Genomic DNA, 22507 nt, shown 5'->3' with positions numbered 1-22507 from the left:
GTCCCTGGAAGAAGGGACTGGCGACGTCAAGAGCGGTAATTCGCCGGAGTCCCTGGATGAAGGGGCTGGCGACGTCAAGAGTGGTAATTCGCCGGAGTCCCTGGATGAAGAAGCCGGCGATGTCGAGAGTGGCAATTCGCCGGTGCCCCTGGAGGACGGGGCCGGCGACGTCCAGAGAAGCAATGCTCCGGTTTCCTGGGAGAAGAGGGTTGTCCACCCCCCGAGCAAACAGGGTAAGGTGCCCGACCGTACTAAACTTCTAATATCTCCTGAAGGCAGGCAGTTTGGCAAAGACTTAAGGGACCAGCTGGGATGCCTGCCGGACCGACCACTGCCTCGTCTCGTTTCTGGCTGGCACGGAGGCCTGCCAGACCTGCCCTTGCCTCGTCTCGTATCCGGCCTGCGCGGACGCCCGCCGGATCGACCACAGCCTCGTCACGTTCTTGACCGGCGCGGACGCCCGCCGGGTAAACCACAGCCTCGTCTCGTTTCTGGCCGGCGCGGACGGCCGCCGGACCGACCACGGCCTCGTCTCGTTTCTGGCCGGCGCGGACGCCCGCCGGATCGACCACAGCCTCGTCTCGTTTCTGGCCGGCGCGGACGCCCGCCGGATCGACCTCAGCCTCGTCTCGTTTCTGGCCGACGCGGACGCCCGCCGGACCGACCACTGCCTCGTCTCGTTTCTGGCCGGCGCGGACGCCCGCCGGACCGACCACTGCCTCGTCTCGTTTCTGGCCGGCGCGGACGCCCGCCGGACCGACCACTGCCTCGTCTCGTTTCTGGCCGGCGCGGACGCCTGCCGGACCGACCACTGCCTCGTCTCGTTTCTGGCTGGCACGGAGGCCTGCCAGACCTGCCCTTGCCTCGTCTCGTATCCGGCCTGCGCGGACGCCCGCCGGATCGACCACAGCCTCGTCACGTTCTTGACCGGCGCGGACGCCCGCCGGGTAAACCACAGCCTCGTCTCGTTTCTGGCCGGCGCGGACGGCCGCCGGACCGACCACGGCCTCGTCTCGTTTCTGGCCGGCGCGGACGCCCGCCGGATCGACCACAGCCTCGTCTCGTTTCTGGCCGGCGCGGACGCCCGCCGGATCGACCTCAGCCTCGTCTCGTTTCTGGCCGACGCGGACGCCCGCCGGACCGACCACTGCCTCGTCTCGTTTCTGGCCGGCGCGGACGCCCGCCGGACCGACCACTGCCTCGTCTCCTTTCTGGCCGGCGCGGACGCCCGCCGGACCGACCACTGCCTCGTCTCGTTTCTGGCCGGCGCGGACACCTGCCGGACCGACCACTGCCTCGTCTCGTTTCTGGCTGGCACGGAGGCCTGCCAGACCTGCCCTTGCCTCGTCTCGTATCCGGCCTGCGCGGACGCCTGCCGGATCGACCACAGCCTCGTCACGTTCTTGACCGGCGCGGACGCCCGCCGGGTAAACCACAGCCTCGTCTCGTTTCTGGCCGGCGCGGACGGCCGCCGGACCGACCACGGCCTCGTCTCGTTTCTGGCCGGCGCGGACGCCCGCCGGATCGACCACAGCCTCGTCTCGTTTCTGGCCGGCGCGGACGCCCGCCGGATCGACCTCAGCCTCAGCCTCGTCTCGTTTCTGGCCGACGCGGACGCCCGCCGGACCGACCACTGCCTCGTCTCGTTTCTGGCCGGCGCGGACGCCCGCCGGACCGACCACTGCCTCGTCTCGTTTCTGGCCGGCGCGGACGCCCGCCGGACCGACCACTGCCTCGTCTCGTTTCTGGCCGGCGCGGACGCCCGCCGGACCGACCACTGCCTCGTCTCGTTTCTGGCCGGCGCGGACGCCCGCCGGACCGACCACTGCCTCGTCTCGTTTCTGGCCGGCGCGGACGCCCGCCGGATCGACCACAGCCTCGTCTCGTTTCTGGCCGGCGCGGACGCCCGCCGGATCGACCTCAGCCTCGTCTCGTTTCTGGCCGGCGCGGATGCCCGCCAGACCTGCCACTGACTCGTCTCGTTTCTGGCCGGCGCGGACGCCCACCGGATCGACCACAGCCTCGTCTTGTTTCTGGCCGACACGGACGCCCGCCAGACTTGCCTCTGCCCCGTCTTGTTTCTGACCGGCACGGACGCCCGCCAGACCTGCCACTGACTCGTCTCGTTTCTGGCCGGCACGGACGCCCGCCGGACCGACTACTGCCTCGTGTTGTTTCAGGCTGGCGCGGACGCCCGCCGGAGCGACCTCTCCGTCTGTTCTTGGGTTGGTGTGGAAGACCACCGGACAATTCTAGATCAAACCACCCACCCTCCCTGCTTGTTCCCGTTTCTCATGTCGTAATTGACCTTGGGACGTCTAGAATCCGTCCCTTAGAGGGGATGTACTGTCAGGAGTGGCTGGATTGCCTTTCCTGGCATGACGTCACGATAATTATCAGCTGTCACTAATTACGTGATTAGATTATTTTTGGTATTTAAGCATTATGATTTTCTGTGGACGCCGTCGGATCGTTCTGGTTTCGTTCCTGTTTTTCCTCGTAGTCATTGCCGTTTCCATTGACGCCACGCCGCATGTTCATTTCGTTTGTCAAGAGAGATCAAGCTAAGTTATGTTATGTTACCACGTTTATTAAATCAACCTTCAAGAGCAACAGATCTGCCTCCCCTTTCCATTTACCTTGGCGACTCTGCTTCTGGGTTCAACTTTCCCTCCGATCGCGTCGCTCTACGCGGCGCGATCATAACAGTCTTAACTTAAAAATTGTGTTCGCTCGTTGAGAGGTAGAGGAATTATTCTCGAGTACCCTTGAGTAAACTTTAGTTTTACCCTCTGCTTTGACAAGTGACTTTGTTATTTTCCATACCCTGTGAGGAGTAACTGATGATGATATTTGTATTCTAAAACCTGAAAAGGAGGGAAACAAATTGATATTTAAAGAAAATTATTTTAGTTAATTCAGGGGGCAAATGTGAAATATGAATTTAATTCTTATATTTAATCTTGCACCCTTTGGCACTCTTATGTATTTTAAAGTTACTAGAATATAATTTTATTGACAACTATTGGTTAAAATGTGGACTACGTCTTCTTTGTATCAACGCCTCCTTCAATGTGACATGTTCTACCTTTAATAAAAACGCAGTTGAAGCTGATTTTGGGCGGGAGATTGGTGTGAAGAGCCTGTACGGTAGACAGTTCCTGCGGCTTTAACTTTGTTGTCTCCCCAGTCTTCCAGAGGAGGGAGGAGAGCCCCCGTCCAGTGACTTTGAAAGTAGTGTTAAAAATATAGAAAAAAATATTGTTGTAATGTGCCAAGAGAATGAAAGAGCTCGATATGAAAAGTATGTAAAATAATAACTATAAAATTTGCAAGTAATCTTCATATGGAGGAATATAAACCGAAAGCACTTGTGACACGCTCGTAAATCCCGACGTTTGCTACGCAAAACAAGAGTATAAATGACTACTTAGGCGGATAAAAGCAAGAAAAGATAGGTAAGGAGCTTGAAGATATTCAAGTGTGGATCGTTCTCTGCAGACGCGGTTAAAATCTCATTCTTTCTATCTCAGTGTGCTCCTTGTGTCCGAGTTTGTTTAAGTGTTGGCCAGTAGCCCCAACAAGGACTGACAAAATTGTGAACGAATTAGGTACAGCCTTGACAGGTCTTTCTACATTATTATTTATTTGTCTAAGGTCATGAATATTGGGGTAGACCTGCCAACTGGCTTAATAATTGTTTGTTCATGTTGAGCCAATGTGGCCAAACTGGTTTTACAATTGTTTGTTAGGACAGTGGAATGTAGGATGAGCCAACTAGCTGGCCTTGCAGTTGTTTGTTCGAACCACGAATTGTAAGATAGCTAACTAGCTGGCCTTGCAATTGTTTCCTTGTATCGTGTGTTACGGCTGGCAGCCTGGACACACACTATGTAGGAGGTGTGTGCTTTCTTTTCTTTACAGGTATCAGCAGCTATGGCTCCACCCCTGTGAAAGAGCCCTGCCCAGGCCAACTCAGCTGTAATTAATTCCCCAATCATCCCTCCTTCAATCAAGATTCACTTCCGGCCCTTATTTAAACCCTTTTCATTTGTCAGCTTGCCCTTGATGCCTTGATGCCTTGCTGAGTTGTAGGCTTGTGAGTACGTTACTCCCTGTTATATTTTGTATGTGTTGTTAATGGTTTTTGGGTTGCATAGGGGGACTTGAGATAAGTTTAGACACCCCGGGGTATACATATAGTTTGTGCATTTATACACAGTTATTCCCCTGTCTAGATTATTTTACATCAGTTTAACAGTGGCATCCTTCGGTCTTATTTCCTGTATTTTGTGGGTGTTCATTTGGACACCTGTCTGGGAGGGGATTTTACTGTGTTTATTTGAGGGTGCCACTTTAATATCTCGTGCTTCCCCTATGTTATCCCGTAGTCTGTTTTAATGACTTTATTGTAAATAAAATATAACTAAGACTACTTGCAGTGTTTGTCCGAACTCATCTTTGACCGAACCTGTCTGCTGTGATAGTTGCGACTCCCTGGTATATCATACCCCAGGCGGAGTCGTAACAAGTGGGGGCTCGTCCGGGATATCATTAAGATCTGTTATCACAGCAGCAGTTTGGTCATTGGTGGTGCGGACTGCATGTGCAGTAGGCCGGTGAAGGCTAGGCAAGCAGTGCTGTAGTAGTAACAGGTAGGCACATTTAATAGCTATCATTCAGTGTAGTGTAGTGCTGTAACTAGCAGGATGGACTTTGATGCAGAGCAGTTCCTTTTTCAATTTAACACTGTAGATCAGCTTGACCAGTGTAAGAAGCAAGATCTGGTAGATCTCGCTGCTCATCTAGGGTTCACGCTGTTCATGGCTACCAGGCTAGCAGATTTGAAGCAGGAGGTTATCCAGATATTGATAGCAGCGCAGTACTTAGGAGCCACAGGAGGAGCATCTGCGGATGTTTCCTCTCAGTCTCTGGTCGATTCTGAGGAATCAGGCAGGAGGGAGAAAGATGAGGTCGGCAGGGATGGTGTCACCTTGAATGTAGAGGCTCGAGTTAAAAATCCCAGGGCTGGTTTAAAAGGAAAACTAGATGGAGAAGGTACTGTGCCTGTTGGGGAAGATCCCCATGTTGCTCTAGAGAAGTTACGTATGCAATATGAGGCTAAGGATAGGGAGTATGCTCATCAGCTAGCCCTCAAAGAAATAGAGAAGGAGATTGAAATAAAAAGGCTGGAAGTTGAACTCTCAAAGATTTCAAATAGGGTAGAAAGTAGGGGGTTTAAGGTTAGTGAAACCCTTCCGCTTGTACCGCCGTTCTGTGAGACGGACGTCAAGGCGTGGTTGAGTGCGTTTGAACGGATAGCACTGTCCCATAAATGGCCAGAAAAAGGGCTGGGCTCTAGTCTTACAAAGTAAACTGTCAGGGAAAGGCCTCGAAGCTTTGAGTACGCTGTCGATAGAAGACGGGCTGGTGTATGATAAGGTAAAAGCAGTAGTGTTGCGCGTTTATGAACTGGTGCCTGAGGCGTCCTGCCAAAGGTTCAGAAACCACAAATTAAAGCCTGGACAGGTCGTGGCTGAGTTTGGCCGTGAAAAAGAAGTATTCTTTAAACGTTGGTGTGAAGTAAGCAAAGCTTCCACTTTTGAAACACTTACTGAGTTACTACTAGTTGAGGAATTGAAGTTGTTTGCCTGAACGAATAGTGACCCACTATAGAGCGCGAGTTTGAAACTATGTCACAAGCCACAGTTCTGGCAGATAACTACTTGCTGACTCATAAAAGCTCGTTTAGGTCTACTCGATCTGAAAACCGGGGCTTCCCAAGCTCAAATCCGGGTAACCAGGATGAAATTCCTGGTAAGACAGTAACACCCTTGTGGCGTCAAAACTCTGTCATGGAGCGCGAGACGCGTAGATGTAGTTTTTGCCATCGAATTGGGCATCTTAGAATGAATTGTTTTTCTTGGAAAAACCATCAGGAAAGGGACCAGGTGAAAGATTTGGATGTGAAAGAGAGCGGAATTGTTCAGACACTGAATTGGCCGTCTACAGTTTCTGATGTTAAATCATCATGTGACTCGAAGGACGTAGTCGATAAGGGGTACACGCCCTATTTGTATAGTGGGTGTGTCTCTCCCCCCTCGGATTTACAACAAGTTTGCTCGGTTCATATATTACGAGACACCGGCTCGAACCAGTCTCTGATGTTGTCTGGTATCCTGCCTTTTTCTAGTGAGTCTGAAACCAATGTGTTGGTAACGGGAGTAGGTTGCGGTTATATATCAGCCCTGTTATATCAGGTCCACTTAAAGTGTGCGTTAATCAGATACATACAAAGTAGGAGTAACCTCAAGTTTGCCAGTGGCAGGGGTGGATATTATTTTGGGGAACGACATTATCAGTGGGAGAGACAGAGTAGTGCCTGTGGTGGAGGTGCTAAAGCAGCCTGTCATGTCATATCCCGATGCTTTTTCCAATAGTTTTCCGGATGTATTCCCCGTATGTGCCATAACTCGAGCGCAGGCTCGAAAAAAACAAGGAGATTTATTAGACACCGTGTTTCCACCGGAGTTGTTTGATAGGGCTAGTAACTTCACCTCGGAGTCTGCTGCTGTTGTTGTTGTTGTTGTAGAGGCAGCGCCCAGGTGGCCCTAACATAGGGTACGCCTGGCTAGCGCTAGCACCTTCGACGGCTCAGTCACCAGCACGTCCAGGGGGGGTGAGGCGACAGCGAAGATCTGGAGGCGGAGGGAAGAAAGGCCGGGGCAACGCTGGAGCCAATGTTCAAGGTCTTGCGTCTCTTCCCGGCAGAGGGGGCAGGTTGGGTCGAGGGTGGGGTTGAGAAGGTGACGGTAAGCTCTCAGGCTTGGGTGGTGGCCCGAGGGGAGGCGGGCGATGAGAACCGCGTCGCTCCGGTTCTTCACGCGCGCACAGTCTAGGCGCCAGTTATATTTTGGGTAGACGACCGCTGCGCGATGATCCGGTCTAGGTGGATTGTCGCGAATTAGTCGTCTGATGGCTGCCTTGGCTGGGGCGAATGAGATTGGTCGTGGCTCGTCGACCTTGGAGGAGGCGGCTTCCTTCGCTAGGGCGTCTGCCATCTCGTTCCCAGGCAACCCGCAGTGACCTGGGGTCCACAGGAGGGCTGTCCGAGCCCTGCGCTGGTTCAGCAGACGACGGATTTCGCCGGTGTCGGCCGAGTGGCTGGCGATGGCAGTCAGTAGTGATTGACTGTCCGAGCACACTGCGACGTCACCAGCTATGTCCGTGTCAGTTAGCCATTGCAGGGCCATCGTCATGGCCGCCTTCTCTTCCTCGAAGGAGGACGTGAAAGGGGCCCCACGCATCGGCTTTGAGTGCGTGGTGATTGGGTCTGCCGGATCTCCAGTGGTGACGATCATTGCCACCCCGCCGGCCCTTGTTCCATCGGTAGCAGAGCCGTCGGTGTAGATGGTGACCTCTGGTGCGACTGCACGGATGGCGGAGATGGCACGTTCCCGAAGGACTGGCAGGGGATCGAGTTTTGTGGCACTCCCAAGGGTTGCAGAGACCGTCCAGAGGTCGGTGTCGTTCACCCATGGGCACTCGATGGGGGGCGGGAGGACCTCTCGTTGGTTGGACAGGGCGGGGGGGAGGGCGGACATAATTCCCGACGCGGTCTTGCGCCAGCTGGAACGCTGGAGACGGTGCACGACTGTCTTAGTAGCAAGTTCGTGCCGAGGGTGATCAGGAGGAAGGCGGAGGGCTTTTTCAAAGGAGATGGCTGCTAGTTGGTTTACTCGCGAGGAGTAGGAGCACACGCCCGCTTCTAGCTGCAGCGCCTCGACTGGTGTAGTCCTCAGTTGGCCCGTCACGATGCGCCGGTACTGTTCTGGGCGCGACCAAGGTCGTCGAGTCGGGACCGCGACAGGAAGGGTTGCCATGCTGGGGCGGCATAGTCCATGACGCTCCGCTGAAGGGCGAGGTGGACAGAGCGTAGGCTGTTTTTCTGCCAACCCCAGTCTTTTGTGGTCAGAGAGGCAAGGATGCGGTTTCGGGAAGCCACTGTCTTGGTGACGGCCTTCACGTGTGGCCCGAAACTCAGGCACCTGTCGAGCTTTACCCCAAGGAATTTGGGGGTGGGGTTGAAGCGCAGGCTCGTTGTTCCCACATTGACGGACGGGGTCCAGGAAGCCTCCCTTGGGTCGGTTGAGAAGAAAGTGACCTCACTCTTCGAGGCGTTCAACTTCATCTTCTTTTTGCAGCTCCACTCACAGACAGCTCCGACTGCGTTCTGGATCGCCGCCTCAGCGTCTTCCTTGCGTGTACTCTGTGCCAGCAGGGCAACATCGTCGGCATAAAGCGCGATGTCGACCCCTGCTGGGATGACTCTTCGGAGGTTGTTGATGTATAACACGAAGAGGAGGGGTGCAAGGACAGAGCCTTGGGGGAGACCTTGGCGCAGTGGAACGGACTTTCCCCGCTCCCCGTTTATTAGGACCCTGGCTCGGCGGTCGGAGAGGAAGCTCTTTAGCCACCGGGCAGTTTGGGCTGGCATGCCTACGTCCAGCGCCGTCAGGAGGAGATCCTCCTTCCAGACACGGTCGTAGGCTTTGCTGTAGTCCAGCAGGGCCATCACTCCGCGGAGCGGTTTTTTCCGTTGGAAGCCGTCGCTAATGGTCTGCGTGACGTGGAGGATCTGGTCTTCGCAGCTCCTCAGTTTGCGGAAGCCCGCCTGCTCTCTGCAGATACAACCTCCGGTTTCTGCCTCGTAGTACACTCGGTTGTGGATGATTCTCTCGAGGGTCTTCACCACGCACGAGGTCAGGCTGATTGGACGATAGGAAGAGATGTCACTGGCAGGTTTGCCAGTCTTCCTGAGAGGTAGGATGGTTGCCTCTCTCCATGCCTGCGGGCAGGAACCGGATCTGCTGCGGCTCTAGCCTCTGAGAAGAAAAAAACTTTGGCGCTAGAGCGTGTAGAGAAAGCACGTGTGGAGCAAGAATGGCTTGAGAAGAGTTTTGGAACTTAAGCGGCAAGAAAAAGAAAAGGCCATAGAGCAAGAAAAACTAGAAAGAGAAAAGGCCTTGGAAGCCGAGCGAAGAAAAAGAACTGATTAAAAGAGAAAATATTTTGGAGCAGGAAAATTTAGAAAGGGAAAAATTGGAGCAAGAGTGGCTTGAAAAGGAAAAGGCATTGGAAGAAGAAAGAAATAAAATAGCACAAGGCATGAAGAAAATGTCCGCCGCAGAGATCAGCCTGCAGAAAGCACCCCAAGTTCCGGTGCCAAGGCAAGGCAAAGTACTCCCGTAGCCACTGGGGCCGCCAGTCGCACCCGTGTTGAAGCCACTAACCAGGCTTCCGGTGCCAGCCAGGCTTCCAGGCACAGTTCTTCCTAGCACCGTTCTGCCAAGCACCGTTCTGGCCAGCGCCAGTGTGACAGGGTGAAGTAGATGATGTTATAAATGAGTGCAGGTGTTAAGTTTAAAAGGGTCTCATGCCGCTTATGACGCGCGAAGCATGCGTAAAACACGCAGCGATGACGTAATGGGCACGCGCAAAACACGCAGCGATTACCTAATGGTCATAGACCTGGGTATAGTATAAAAACGGGCTATTCAGACATTTCTCTAAGTTGGTTTGAAATACAACAAAGGACCTGTCTGATTATTTCACCCGTCTTTTAAAGGTATGTTGCTTTGTTTTGAATATCGATTGAGTGTGAGATGTGCGAGTCTCGGGTATTGTTTACACTTTACAGCAAGCTACCTTCGGCCGCTGGTTGTTTACTTTTTCATGTGTGTGCGTGAATGTGCGAGTCTCGGGTGTATTGTTTACAACAGGCTACCTTCGGCCGCCGTTATAACAGTAGCATAATAGTATGCAGTATGTGACGGCCGGAACAAAAGGTAACAAGTTTCAATACTCATAAGTTGTAATCGTTTATGCAGCAAGTACATTGTTTTGGGTTATAACGGGTTGTTAATATGTTACTATGTATATATTCGGGTGTTATTGTATATTATTTTTTGTGTGAATTGCTTTGATATAACTAAAGTTGGTTTGAAATACAACAAAGGACCTGTCTGATTATTTCACCCGTCTTTTAAAGGCGAAATATTGCTACCCCGTAAATTCAGGGGTACAACACCTGCCCGCCCAGAAACGGTAACAATGCTCCGGCGCCCCTGGATGATGGGGCCGGCAACCGCAAGAGCGGCAAAGCTCTGGCACCCCTGGACGAGGGAGTTGGCGACCCTCCGAGCAATCAGGGTAAGGTGCCTGACCGTTCTAAAATTCTAGTGTCTCCTAAAGCAGTGTATCCCAACCTTTTTTGAGCCGAGGCACACTTTTTGCATTGAAAAAAATCTCAAGGGACACCACCATCCGAAAATCTTTGTCGCCTATATTTATAATAGTTATTCTCATCAAAGTTTTATCAGCAGAAATCGCATCCAAAATTAGTCCAAAATCTAATTTTTCACAATGACCTAATGTCACGGAAATTTGGCCTGTGGACCCTGAACAACTTCCGGTTTGAGTGATGCAAATAACCAAGTAAAGTTATTGATCGCATCATTTTATGATTTTTCTCTAAATATTACTTAAATCTCCTAATATTCCGCAAAGAAAAATTGTTCTCACACAGACTTTACGTCGGCAAAAGTTGATGCCCTAGAAACCAGACAACTTCCGTTTCGACTTAGAGAAAGAGCAAAAAAATTACTGTTTGACAACTTGAATCAAATAATAGTATAATCTACAATTTAACGTCCATCATATTTTGATTTGATTCTTGTAATAGTTCCTTTATAATCTCCTTATATTCATATAAATTTTTCTCTCTCAATATCACGTTGTATGACTTCTTGCAATTTCCCACGGCACATCTGACCATTGCTCACGGCACACCAGTGTGCCGCGGCACAGTGGTTGGGAAACACTGTCCTAAAGGAAGGGGGCTTGGCCAAGACTTAAAGGACCAGCGCGGATGCCCGCCAGATCGTTCACGGCTCATCATCGGCCTGCGCGGACAGCCTCCAGAGCGGCTACGCCTTGTCACCAACCGGCGCGGACGCCCGCCGGACCGACCACTTCCTCGTCTCGTTTCTGGCTGGCGTGGACGCCCGCCAGATCGGCCACGGCTCTTCATCGGCCGGCGCGGACGCCCGCCAGACCGGCCACGCCTTGTCACCGGCTGGCGCGGACGCCCACCAGATCGACCACTTCCTTGTCTCGTCACTGGCCGCCGCAAAAGGAGGTGCAGTAAAGCACGCTGGCGCAGAAGAGGACGATGGTGCAGAAGTGGAAATAGGCGAAAAAGAGGACGCATGAAAGCACGCCCGCACAGAAGTTGGCGCAGAAATGGAAGTCGGCGCAGAAGAAGAAATCGGCGCAAAAATGGAAGCTGGCGCAGAAGAAATTATGTATGATGCCCTATCTCGGGTTTAGGAGAGTTTGAACAGGAGTGTATTGATTGATTGAGGCAGGTTGGTGGTTCGATTTCGTCAACAGGTTGACTCTTGAGGGGGGAGGTGTTACGGCTGGCAGCCTGGACACACACTATGTAGGAGGTGTGTGCTTTCTTTTCTTTACAGGTATCTGCAGCTGTGGCTCCACCCCTGTGACAGAGCCCTGCCCAGGCCAACACAGCTGTAATTAATTCCCCATTCATCCCTCCTTCAATCAAGATTCACTTCCGGCCCTTATTTAAACCCTTTTCATTTGTCAGCTTGCCCTTGCCCTTGATGCCTTGCTGAGTTGCAGGCTTGTGAGTACGTTACTCCCTGTTATATTTTGTATGTGTTGTTAATGATTTTTGGGTTGCATAGGGGGACTTGAGATAAGTTTAGACACCCCGGGGTATGCATATAGTTTGTGCATTTAGACAGTTATTCCCCTGTCTAGATTATTTTACATCAGTTTAACAGTGGCATCCTTCGGTCTTATTTCCTGTATTCTGTGGGTGTACATTTGGACACCTGTCTGGGAGGGGTTTTTACCGTGTTTATTTGAGGGTGCCACTTTAATATCTCGTGCTTCCCCTATGTTATCCCGTAGTCTGTTTTAATGACTTTATTGTAAATAAAATATAACTAAGGCTACTTGCAGTGTTTGTCTGAACTCATCTTTGACCGAACCTGTCTGCTGTGATAGTTGCGACCCCCTGGTATATCATACCCCAGGGGGAGTCGTAACATCGTGGAATACGGCCAACTCGTTTTGGAACTGTTTGTTCGAAATGTGCAATATAAGATAGGCTGCGGCAGTTTGTGTGTGCTATAAAAATATCGTGTTTGCATACAACTTAAACCTGCTAATGTCTAACCATATCAGCCCAAAGTTTTGTTTACATAAGCTCTGTCCTACATCACTGTCTTAGAAATATTACCCTATTTTTCCTATATAAAGACTGACCTAGTGTTCAGTCAGAAAGAATTGCGAGGAAGGCAGGATGTGAGGTTCACAGCTGTCGGAGCATTCTCCAACCATCGTGCAGTCCGTTAATAAACCTATTTCCTATTTAAATTGATCTCACTCTTTCTTAATCTGCTCCTGAAGTTGTATTTTCGGACCTATCATACTTTGGTGCCGAAACCCGGGGCCCAACAGCCAACAATTGCCGGAGCGACGACGGAGCACGACGACAGCATCCTCCAGGAAGGATCAACCCGGCGGACGTTCCCTCGCCGCTCCGGTAATCTGGTGACGGGTCCCCGAACTAGGGCAGGTTTGTAACGAGAAAGATTGTGAGTTCCCCCTTTGATTTTTGTCTCTGTGAAGTGCGACAATTTGAATGAGTATTATCACTGTGGTAGTGTTGAGTCAGGATCTCCAAGAGAGTGTTGAGGCAGGGACCCCACTGGGAATGTTGAGTCAGGGTCTTCATTGGAGTGTTGAGGCAGGGACTCCATTGAGAGTGTTGAGTTAGGAACTCCGCTTGGTATGATCAGAAATTTTGGGTAGAATCACCAAGTATTAAAGTCAATTTTGGTAAATTTGTAAAAAAAAATCTTTGTCATGAAGTAAACAGGTTTTTTTGAAAAATGGTGCTTTAAATTTAAGAGGGGGATGATTTGGTGTATTCCAACCTTTTACACATGTGTACTTTAGTGTCTGTATTGTTGCAATCTTGGTTCTAAGTAAAAGGTGTAAATGGATGACTGTGTCCAGGCTCTCCTATTCAATACAGTACAACATCCAAAATTGATCGAACCCGGGAAGGAAGACATAGTGCTCTTTCTTCAACAGTGAATAAACAATTTAGCGGTGTTCTGGTAGTCGTGAAGCTTTTACTAATTTGATCATTCCTAGCCTGTCTAAACATTGTGTTTATTTAGTTGAAATAATGTGTTATATATTGACAATCTTTTACCTCAACAAATGTTTAGGATAACGCCCACTTTGGGTGGAGGCAAAGGCTTTAAGAAACGGAGTCAGAACGTATCTCGCCTTTCCTCGAGCCAGCAAAGGGAACTGGTCATGGAAGGTTCAATAATGTCTTGCCTAAGGTTTTGTTAACCCCCTTGTTTCACTAGATCATTCAGAACAAAGAAAATAACATCCCACGACCGTTACACCATCAGGCGACTTCAACACAATGCATTACACATAATGTTGTTACTTTATCAAATGGGACCAACGCAAAACATGGCCGACCAGTGACGAAGCAATGTCACATGAGCGCGCATTTCCTTTCTTTGTCGCCAGTGTACAGCCATTTAACTGAATGCGTCACATACAGTCCACTTGACCAAATAATCTGACGCCCTGCAGTCCTTCAGCGATTTAGGTTGACGCATTTGTCGCGCCCGCATCGTCAAAAAAGCCATTTCCAAAGGCAGTGGACTGTTGTAAACAAACGTTGTTTTTGTCTCTCAAGATGGACAGTTTGCAAGCCGGTGATCCGCGGTATCTTAAAAGGTAAGGTCCTTGTTTGTTAGCTTCAAACTGTTTGATTTGTTTGAAACGATGATTGGCAATTGCACTCTAAAACTAAATGTACTTCATTACATTTTGCACCATTTTAAATTAAGGGGAGGAGTTGGGAATATTTCTATATTTGTATGTCAAGTAATCCTGCTAGCTCGTCTTAAAAGACAACTACCTACCTTGTTGGCTTCTAAGCTGTTTGCCTTGTTGAATTCAATGATCATTGATGAGGATGTCGACCTCGAATCAATTGGTGTATCACATTTTAGAGCATTTTAAATGAAGGGGCGGTTGAAATATTTATGTTTGATTGTTGCGTAATTCCTGATCGATCATCACTGAAAATTTACTGTGATCAAACATCCTTGTTCAAATCACGTACAGTAATCCCTCGACTATCGCAAATATGATAAACAAGACATGTCTGCGATAATGTAAAACCCTGAAGGAGGATAATCCCTATTATTACTACCATATTACATGTATTCTGCCTATAGACAAATACACGTACACAAGTACAAGTATCAAGAAGTGTATTTAATATCACATCTATAAAGTATATGAACAGACTAAAGCATTTTAATATGATATATGTTTAAATATGCAAATACTTTAAGTACTGTACTCACAGTGAAAATAGTCCTTCTCTGCTTGAATTAAATGAAAAAAAAACAGTTTAAAGTTAGCTTTAGTCCACAACTGGAGACTGCCCAAGTTCAACTTCAAACCACAGTAGATGCCATTGTCGAGTGGAGCAAGAGGTGGAAACTTACCTTAAATGCATCCAAGTGTGAGTGTACTTTTTCTCCACATACTCACACAAGGCGAAGTGGCAGCCTACACTGACCATCCGCTGACAACTGATGCACCAACACCCACGTTCCTCGGAGTCACCTATGATCGTCAATTGACCTTCATCAAACACACCGAAACAGTCGCACGCAAAATGGCGACCAGAGCTCAGGCAATCCGCAAACTAGCACACACTAACTGGGGCTATGACAAGGCAACCCTTCGGAACACCTACATTGCCACCGCCAGAACAGTAGCAAAGTATGCGGCGCTAGCCTGGATTCCCTGGATCTCCCCCACCAATCTGGAGAAACTTGAAACCTCGCAAAGATATGCTGCACGAGCCATAACTGGCCTTTTGAAGTCGACAGCATCTGATGCAGTCCTCATTGAGAGTGATCTGTCGTCTATCAAAACACGAGTCAACCAGATAGCAATCTATGCATCCGACAAGTCTCTACGCATCCCAGGTGACAACCCGCGACAACTGGTGATGGAGAGGCACCCGACAAGGCGAACTAAGAAGACCGACTGGCGCGACCACGCACGCGAACGATGGGCAAAGGTGTTCGTTAATGCACAGGGTGACCAGGACCCTTTTCCTCAACTGAGAGCACTATGGGAAGAGATAACCACCATGACCTTTGCCAAAGCGGCTGAAGGCAGATACCAGCAACCCGAAGGCAACTACGCACCCACCGTCAGCGCTCTCAACAAAGATGCAGACGTCTTCCAACTGACCTGCTTCACTGACGGACTGTCACGAACTGGTAATACTGCCGCAGGCGCCATAGTCTTGATGATTCACAGGGAATCATGGGAAACGTGGGAACAAAGCCTATCACCTGGAAGTTGGACCTCCTCCTTCCAAGCTGAGATGATTGCGATCGAAGCGGTGCTAAAGATGGCCAGCGATAGGTGCGAGCCAGGGACCCCAATCCGCTTGGTGACAGACAGCTTCTCCCATCAGAGGCGTCAAACCATGGAACATGAGTTCAAATTGGAAACCACCACCGAGGCCTCAATCAGAACTCTTGACTACCCTCGAAGATAAACAGGTGGTAGTGGAAGTCCTATGGGTCCCAAGCCACTGCGGTGTCTCGGGCGGGCACTGAGAGAGCCGACCAACTAGCCGCTGCAGGAGGCGTCATGGAACAAGGCAGTGCACCACGACACTTCGCAACAACAAAAGCGGCCATCTGGCGAGCGACGCGAAGCCACCGCATCCACGTCGACAAACGGAAGAACCTCTATGCTGACAACGAAGGCAACATGATCTTCCCCAACGATCAAAACTTGAACCGGCAGGAACAAGTAACGTCGCCCCCGAAGCGAACACCATCCGGAGCTGCGCTACTGGAAGAAGAAGATGGGGCTGACGGAGTCAGAAGAATATAGGCTATGCGGCACGGGAGATGCTGAGACGGCAGAACATGTCCTGACGAAATGTCCACCTGTGACTGCCCTCTACCCAGATGGCTGGACACTCAAAGACCTCTTGACATCACCTAAAGAGGCACTCAATATCTGGAGCGAATGCCTGAAGGCAGTGTCCCCCGGCACTGCCTAACAACAACAACAACAACAACAGCAGCAGGGAGACAAAGTTGGAACCTTCACGAGGTGTCTCCTGAGAGGCCAGCCGCCGCGGCCTTGGAATCCAACAAATCCCACCCAGAGCTGCCAACCAGGAACGTGGCACCCTACGTTTTACATCCAGTCAGAGATATTCGACTGCCCCACACCTCCGGCCACCCCCCGGATCAACTAATCCGCGATGCAGGGGCAGCTCTAGCAGGGTTTAGGGCAGTGGTTTTCAAAGTGGGCGGTACCGCCCCTCGGGGGGTGGTGTGAACTTTCAGGGGGGCGCTGACGAATAAACAGGCGAATGGGGGGCGTTGAAATAGTGAAGGGGGCGATGGAGCAATTACAGTAAAATGCTCCTGACAAACCTTCATCCTGATGTTGACAGTCTGATTGCAATGCACCAAGCCCACCCATCTCATTAGGCAGGACAGTTGTTAATGGTTACTCGTTCAGTTTTACAATTTATTTCAAGTTCAGTTCAAGGTGTTGTAATTGAAGAATAAATGATAACCATTCTTGTTTATTAAAATTGTTTTTTTTTTGTCTTCAAACTGTTTGTGATTGAAGAATCAACCAATTCTTGTGACATTTAGCAATATAGTCGTTCTAGCGTTCGTTGGAAAGGGGTAAAGAAGGGGTAAAGAGGGGGGCGTTGGCATTTTGGCCCGGCGGTAGAGCTTCGGCAAGGGCAACTCCCTCGCTCTGCTGCTGTTGTTTTTGTTGTTAGGCTACCCAGGCGCCTAGGGGTTACCCTAAAGTTTAGGGTAACCCCTAGACTCCTAGGGGTTACCCTAAAGTTTAGGGTAACCCCTAGGCGCCTGGGTAGCCTAACAACAAAAACAACAGCAGCAGAGCGAGGGAGTTGCCCTTGCCGAAGCTCTACGCTGGCTCACCACTGCAACCTGGGAAGTAGCCACGATCGTCTGTGACTGCAAGTCCCTGGTTGCAGCCGTCTCCAACCCCTTCCCAACCGAGGCGGTCATCATCGTCCTACAAAAGACGGCAGCAGACCTGGCAGTCGATAAGCAATTGTCGATTATCTGGGTCCCCGGGCACTGCAACCTACGTGGAAACGATCTTGCAGACGCCCAGGCGAAACTCGGGTCAAACATGCCTCAACCCGAGGTTGCGCCAGATGCTGCCACCCGTCGAGCCATCATCCGTCGCGAGTGCCGACCTCCTCCAATCCAGCACACGCGACTCCAGGAAGTCTTCCAACGAGGACCCGATGAACGGCGAGAAGCGGAACTCTCTCGGGCTGAAGCCACGGACCTAGCCCGATTCCGATGCGGCCATCATACATCCCTACGACGGTGGCAACACCTCACGGGGAAGACAGAAGATCCCCGCTGCAGATTATGCGGCGAGGAGAAGGAATCGTCGGAACATCTCTGGCTGCGGTGTCCGGCACTGCTCGCAGAACGACACCAACGTCAGATCGGTCAAACAATGTCAGAACTCGTCTCCCTCCCCCAAGGCAGTCTACCGCATCTGAGGACCATCCTCAGGCGGCTGAGGTGATTTAATAACAACAACAACAACAGCAGCAGAGCAGAACTCTTCGACTCCACTTCCGGCCTGGTAAGCGTCGACAGATGGAATGGTTGGTCAAAAGAATTGCTTCTTTTCCCGGAACTTTTGTCTAGTTCCGAATTTCCAGCGGCATTGAGGTGTTGCTCCTTCTGCTGAGTATGCGTATTGTAACGGCTAGTTCCCTGTGTATGACAGCGTAGGCATGACTGAATGGTTCCAAAAGTAGCAGAAAGAAGCAAGGCTATCAGAAGAAAGAATGTTGTAAAAACAGTAAAGTAAAAAGTATAAAGTACAATGTAAAGTAAAAAGGAATGCATTAAGAAATATTAAAATGTAATTTAAAAAAATATAGAAGGGCAGTAAAACACACAAAAATATGAGTGGACAGAGGTACTGCCACTGGCTTCCGCGTGACGGTGCCATCTTGGCAAAAGACCCTGTGCCGGATCTTAACCTCCGATAATTTCATTGTTTTAAATTATGCAGAGGCAAAGTATTATAGAAATAATTTGTATTGTTATATTTCAATGAATATAGATCCTTGAGTTTTAATCATTTATTTCAGAATATTGTCTGGCAAGATTCTGTCTGTGTGTAAAGACTCATCACAAACTATATGGCAATTTTAATTTTTCATCTTTGTTACTGGGTCATATTATGTAAACCTAGTCATAAATGGTGCTCAATGCATTAGACTTGATAATTTATTGATTAATGCTGTGGCTTCTTTGTGTGTTCCATTCACAGGAAAGTGAAGGGATGTACTCTCGATGTACACCCAACAGAGAAAGCCATTTTGGTCCAGTATGAAGTAGAAGCAATGATACTTGGAGAGCAAGGAGATGCCATGATTGGTGGTCGCAAAGAGTGTCAGAAAATGTATAGTGTTGTTTATTTTACGACTTTTGTTTTATTTGGATTTTTGATAATGTTTTAATGTTTAAAATGTCGGGAGGCCAAGATTGAGGACTGATCATGTACACGTCAAATTGATGGTTTAATGTATAGCTTAATGTTTCTTTATGTTGCAGGATTCGTCTGAAAAGCTTGAGTTCCAACACAGATACATCATCATTGGCTCAGAAAGTTGTGGAAGAATGCCATTTGATTCATCCCTCAAAACTTAATGAAGTTGAACAACTGCTGTTCTACCTCCAAAACCGCAGACAGGCAAATGGTATGATGACTTAGAGATTTACAGATCCTCAGATTTTTTGAAAAATATCCGATCCAAATTATCAATTGCTATATTAAACTGCTAATTATTCTAAAAGGTTGTTTTATAATAGATGAATAGTGTGTGTATCTCTCTCTCTCGCTCTCTCGCTCTCTGTGTGTATATGTGTATATATGTATGTATAAATGTATATAATAGATGAGTCAGGAGTAGTAAAATATGTATGCGTATGCGTATTGGATAACTTTATTCATCCCATATTCGGGAAATTACATTGTGGCAGTAGCAAGAGGGTGTTTAAACAGAACTGCAAATCAAAAGCCCTAAGTACAAAGCAAATCAAAGCAATGGAATCATCATATCATTAAAACATAAAAGCAGCAAAAACAGAAAATGAACACGAGTGGTCGGAGCTACCGCGGCCGCGGCTTGAACAGCGCCGTTTTGGTTGCGGTAGCTGAATCGGACTCGAAAAGACGTAAAGTTGGTCAAAAACTTGAACCCCACAGAATAGCAAAGAAAAAGTACAAAGTACAAAGCAAATCAAAGTAAATGGAATCATCAAATCATTAAAACCATAAAAGCAGCAAAAACACAAAACAAACAAGAGTGGACGGAGCTACCGCGGCCGCCGGCTGCCGCTCAAACAGCGCCATTTTGGTTGCGGTAGCTGAATCAGACTCAAATAGACGTTTTAATGTTGGACAAAAACTGGAACCACAAACAGGAAGTATTCCACAAGATGGGGAACATCTGCAGACTGTGACCGAGGTGGAGAATATGCAGAGTTGATCTTCCAAGCTTATCCGCACAGTTACTCAGTAGACTGAAGCTGAAGAAAACAGCAGCAGGGCAGAATTCCTCGCCTCTGTTGCTGGTATGCGCCGACAGCTCTTCCATTCCATTCCACGATGGAATGGTTGGTAAGAAGCATTGCGTCTTCTCCTGGCAATATTGTCCAGCTCCGGACCTCCGGCGGTACCGAGGTGTTGCTCCTTCTGCTGCGTATTGTAACAGCTAGTCTCATGTGTGACAGCTTAGGCATGGCTGGCTGGTTCCAAAAAAAAAGAAGTAGCCGAAAGATGCCGGGATAACAGAACAAAGAAAGGAAAGGAAAAAGTATAAAATACAAAGTAAAGTAAAAAGGAATATATTAAGAAATATTAAAATGCCATTTAAAAAAGATAGAAGTGCTGTAAAACATGAAAACCATAAGTCTGACAGCCTTGGTGCAGAGCTACTGCCACAGGCTCCCGCTTGAACGGCACCATCTTGTGTGTATGTGTACGTGTGCGTGTGTGCGCGCGCGTATATGTACACATACATACACACACAAACACCAGTCAAATTCTTTATTGAGATTTTTATTTTGCGTTTCACAGATGACCAAGAAAAAAGCCACACCTCGCCTCAAGATTTTGCTTCTTATGCAGGTGTTGAGGTAACAAATCAATTTTAAGTTTAAAAACTAAATTGTGATTGCGAATATTGAGTTGCATCTGTGGTAATTGACGTACATTTTTTTGTGGTACATGAATTCATGGATTTTCCTTTTCCAGACAACAGCTACATCACAATAGGCTTGTTTCATTTTAAATTATGCTAATGTTTTATCTGTCCATTTTTAAACTTTTCGATTGTGGCTATCAAAAATTCTAATTTAAAAATACATTAATGATATGTTTTTTTTATCATTATGAGGGTAAGCAGACATTTTCTCTTGTTTTTCCTTCCTTCAAGCTTGAATGTACATTGCTGCTAGAATAAGGAGCCTGACGTGGCCAAAACATGTGCATATGCTGTAATAAGGTTGTGTGCAAACTTGGTACAGTGCCTTGTGAATGCCCACAAATTCCTGGTTTGACTTGCCACCACAAATTCTTGGTTAGATTGACTTGACCACAGAGGGACAGAGGGACAGAGGGACAGAGGGAGAGAGGGAGAGAGGGAGAGAGGGAGAGAGGCGGAGAGAGGCGGAGAGAGGCGGAGAGAGGCGGAGAGAGGCGGAGAGAGGCGGAGAGAGGCGGAGAGAGGCGGAGAGAGGCGGAGAGAGGCGGAGAGAGGCGGAGAGAGGCGGAGAGAGGCGGAGAGAGGCGGAGAGAGGCGGAGAGAGGCGGAGAGAGGCGGAGAGAGGCGGAGAGAGGCGGAGAGAGGCGGAGAGAGGCGGAGAGAGGCGGAGAGAGGCGGAGAGAGGCGGAGAGAGGCGGAGAGAGGCGGAGAGAGGCGGAGAGAGGCGGAGAGAGGCGGAGAGAGGCGGAGAGAGGCGGAGAGAGGCGGAGAGAGGCGGAGAGAGGCGGAGAGAGGCGGAGAGAGGCGGAGAGAGGCGGAGAGAGGCGGAGAGAGGCGGAGAGAGGCGGAGAGAGGCGGAGAGAGGCGGAGAGAGGCGGAGAGAGGCGGAGAGAGGCGGAGAGAGGCGGAGAGAGGCGGAGAGAGGCGGAGAGAGGCGGAGAGAGGCGGAGAGAGGCGGAGAGAGGCGGAGAGAGGCGGAGAGAGGCGGAGAGAGGCGGAGAGAGGCGGAGAGAGGCGGAGAGAGGCGGAGAGAGGCGGAGAGAGGCGGAGAGAGGCGGAGAGAGGCGGAGAGAGGCGGAGAGAGGGACAGAGGGACAGAGGGACAGAGGGACAGAGGGACAGAGGGACAGAGGGACAGACAGAGAGAGAGAGGGAGGGACAGAGGGACAGAGAGAGAGAGAGGGAGGGACAGACAGAGAGAGAGAGAGGGAGGGACAGAGAGAGAGAGGGAGGGACAGAGGGACAGACAGAGAGAGAGAGAGGGAGGGACAGAGGGACAGACAGAGAGAGAGAGAGGGAGGGACAGAGGGACAGACAGAGAGAGAGAGAGGGAGGGACAGAGGGACAGACAGAGAGAGAGAGAGGGAGGGACAGACAGAGAGAGAGAGAGGGAGCACAGAGGGACAGACAGAGAGAGAGAGAGAGGGAGGGACAGAGGGACAGACAGAGAGAGAGAGAGAGGGAGGGACAGAGGGACAGACAGAGAGAGAGAGAGGGAGGGACAGAGGGACAGACAGACAGAGAGAGAGAGAGGGAGGGACAGAGGGACAGACAGAGAGAGAGAGAGGGAGGGACAGAGGGACAGACAGAGAGAGAGAGAGGGAGGGACAGAGGGACAGACAGAGAGAGAGAGAGGGAGGGACAGAGGGACAGACAGAGAGAGAGAGAGGGAGGGACAGAGGGACAGACAGAGAGAGAGAGAGAGAGGGAGGGACAGAGGGACAGACAGAGAGAGAGAGAGAGAGAGAGAGGGAGGGACAGACAGAGAGAGAGAGAGAGAGAGGGAGGGACAGAGGGACAGACAGAGAGAGAGAGAGGGAGGGACAGAGGGACAGACAGAGAGAGAGAGAGGGAGGGACAGAGGGACAGACAGAGAGAGAGAGAGGGAGGGACAGAGGGACAGACAGAGAGAGAGAGAGGGAGGGACAGAGGGACAGACAGAGAGAGAGAGAGGGAGGGACAGAGGGACAGACAGAGAGAGAGAGGAGGGAAGAGGAGACAGAGAGGGAGGGACAGAGGACAGAGAGAGAGAGTGGG

The 22507-nt window shown here is 50.0% G+C and overlaps 2 protein-coding genes across 6 annotated transcripts in view; one reads left to right on the top strand and one right to left on the bottom strand.

Moving 5' to 3' along the window:
- ntmt2 (N-terminal Xaa-Pro-Lys N-methyltransferase) overlaps nucleotides 1-14700 on the bottom strand; it is a 47821-nt gene extending 33121 nt beyond the window's left edge. The window contains exons 1-2 of one of the 5 annotated variants that reach the window (XM_077716310.1): nucleotides 14646-14700; nucleotides 14502-14522 (exon numbers count right to left, since the gene is read on the bottom strand). Coding sequence is in view for 2 of the 5 variants with exons in the window: in XM_077716311.1 (XP_077572437.1) it covers nucleotides 14052-14096 (45 nt within the window). In the remaining 3 variants the exon portion in view is untranslated. Of the gene's footprint in view, nucleotides 1-14051; nucleotides 14247-14501 lie in introns of those variants that run through there. The other 4 variants (XM_077716312.1, XM_077716311.1, XM_077716308.1 and 1 more) reach the window with 4 other exon arrangements.
- Nucleotides 13378-22507, top strand: part of kifap3a (kinesin-associated protein 3a) — an 86160-nt gene continuing 77030 nt past the window's right edge. Inside the window, exons 1-4 of the mRNA XM_077716305.1 lie at nucleotides 13378-13863; nucleotides 18532-18663; nucleotides 18816-18961; nucleotides 20344-20402. Coding sequence (XP_077572431.1) covers nucleotides 13823-13863; nucleotides 18532-18663; nucleotides 18816-18961; nucleotides 20344-20402 — 378 coding nt within the window. The 5' untranslated portion in view covers nucleotides 13378-13822. The remainder of the gene's footprint in view (nucleotides 13864-18531; nucleotides 18664-18815; nucleotides 18962-20343; nucleotides 20403-22507) is intronic.

Source organism: Stigmatopora nigra, chromosome 5 (assembly GCF_051989575.1).
Source record: "Stigmatopora nigra isolate UIUO_SnigA chromosome 5, RoL_Snig_1.1, whole genome shotgun sequence".
NCBI lineage: Eukaryota > Metazoa > Chordata > Actinopteri > Syngnathiformes > Syngnathidae > Stigmatopora > Stigmatopora nigra.
The sequence above is the reverse complement of the archived record's forward strand: the minus strand, read 5'-3'. Positions and strand labels throughout refer to the sequence as shown.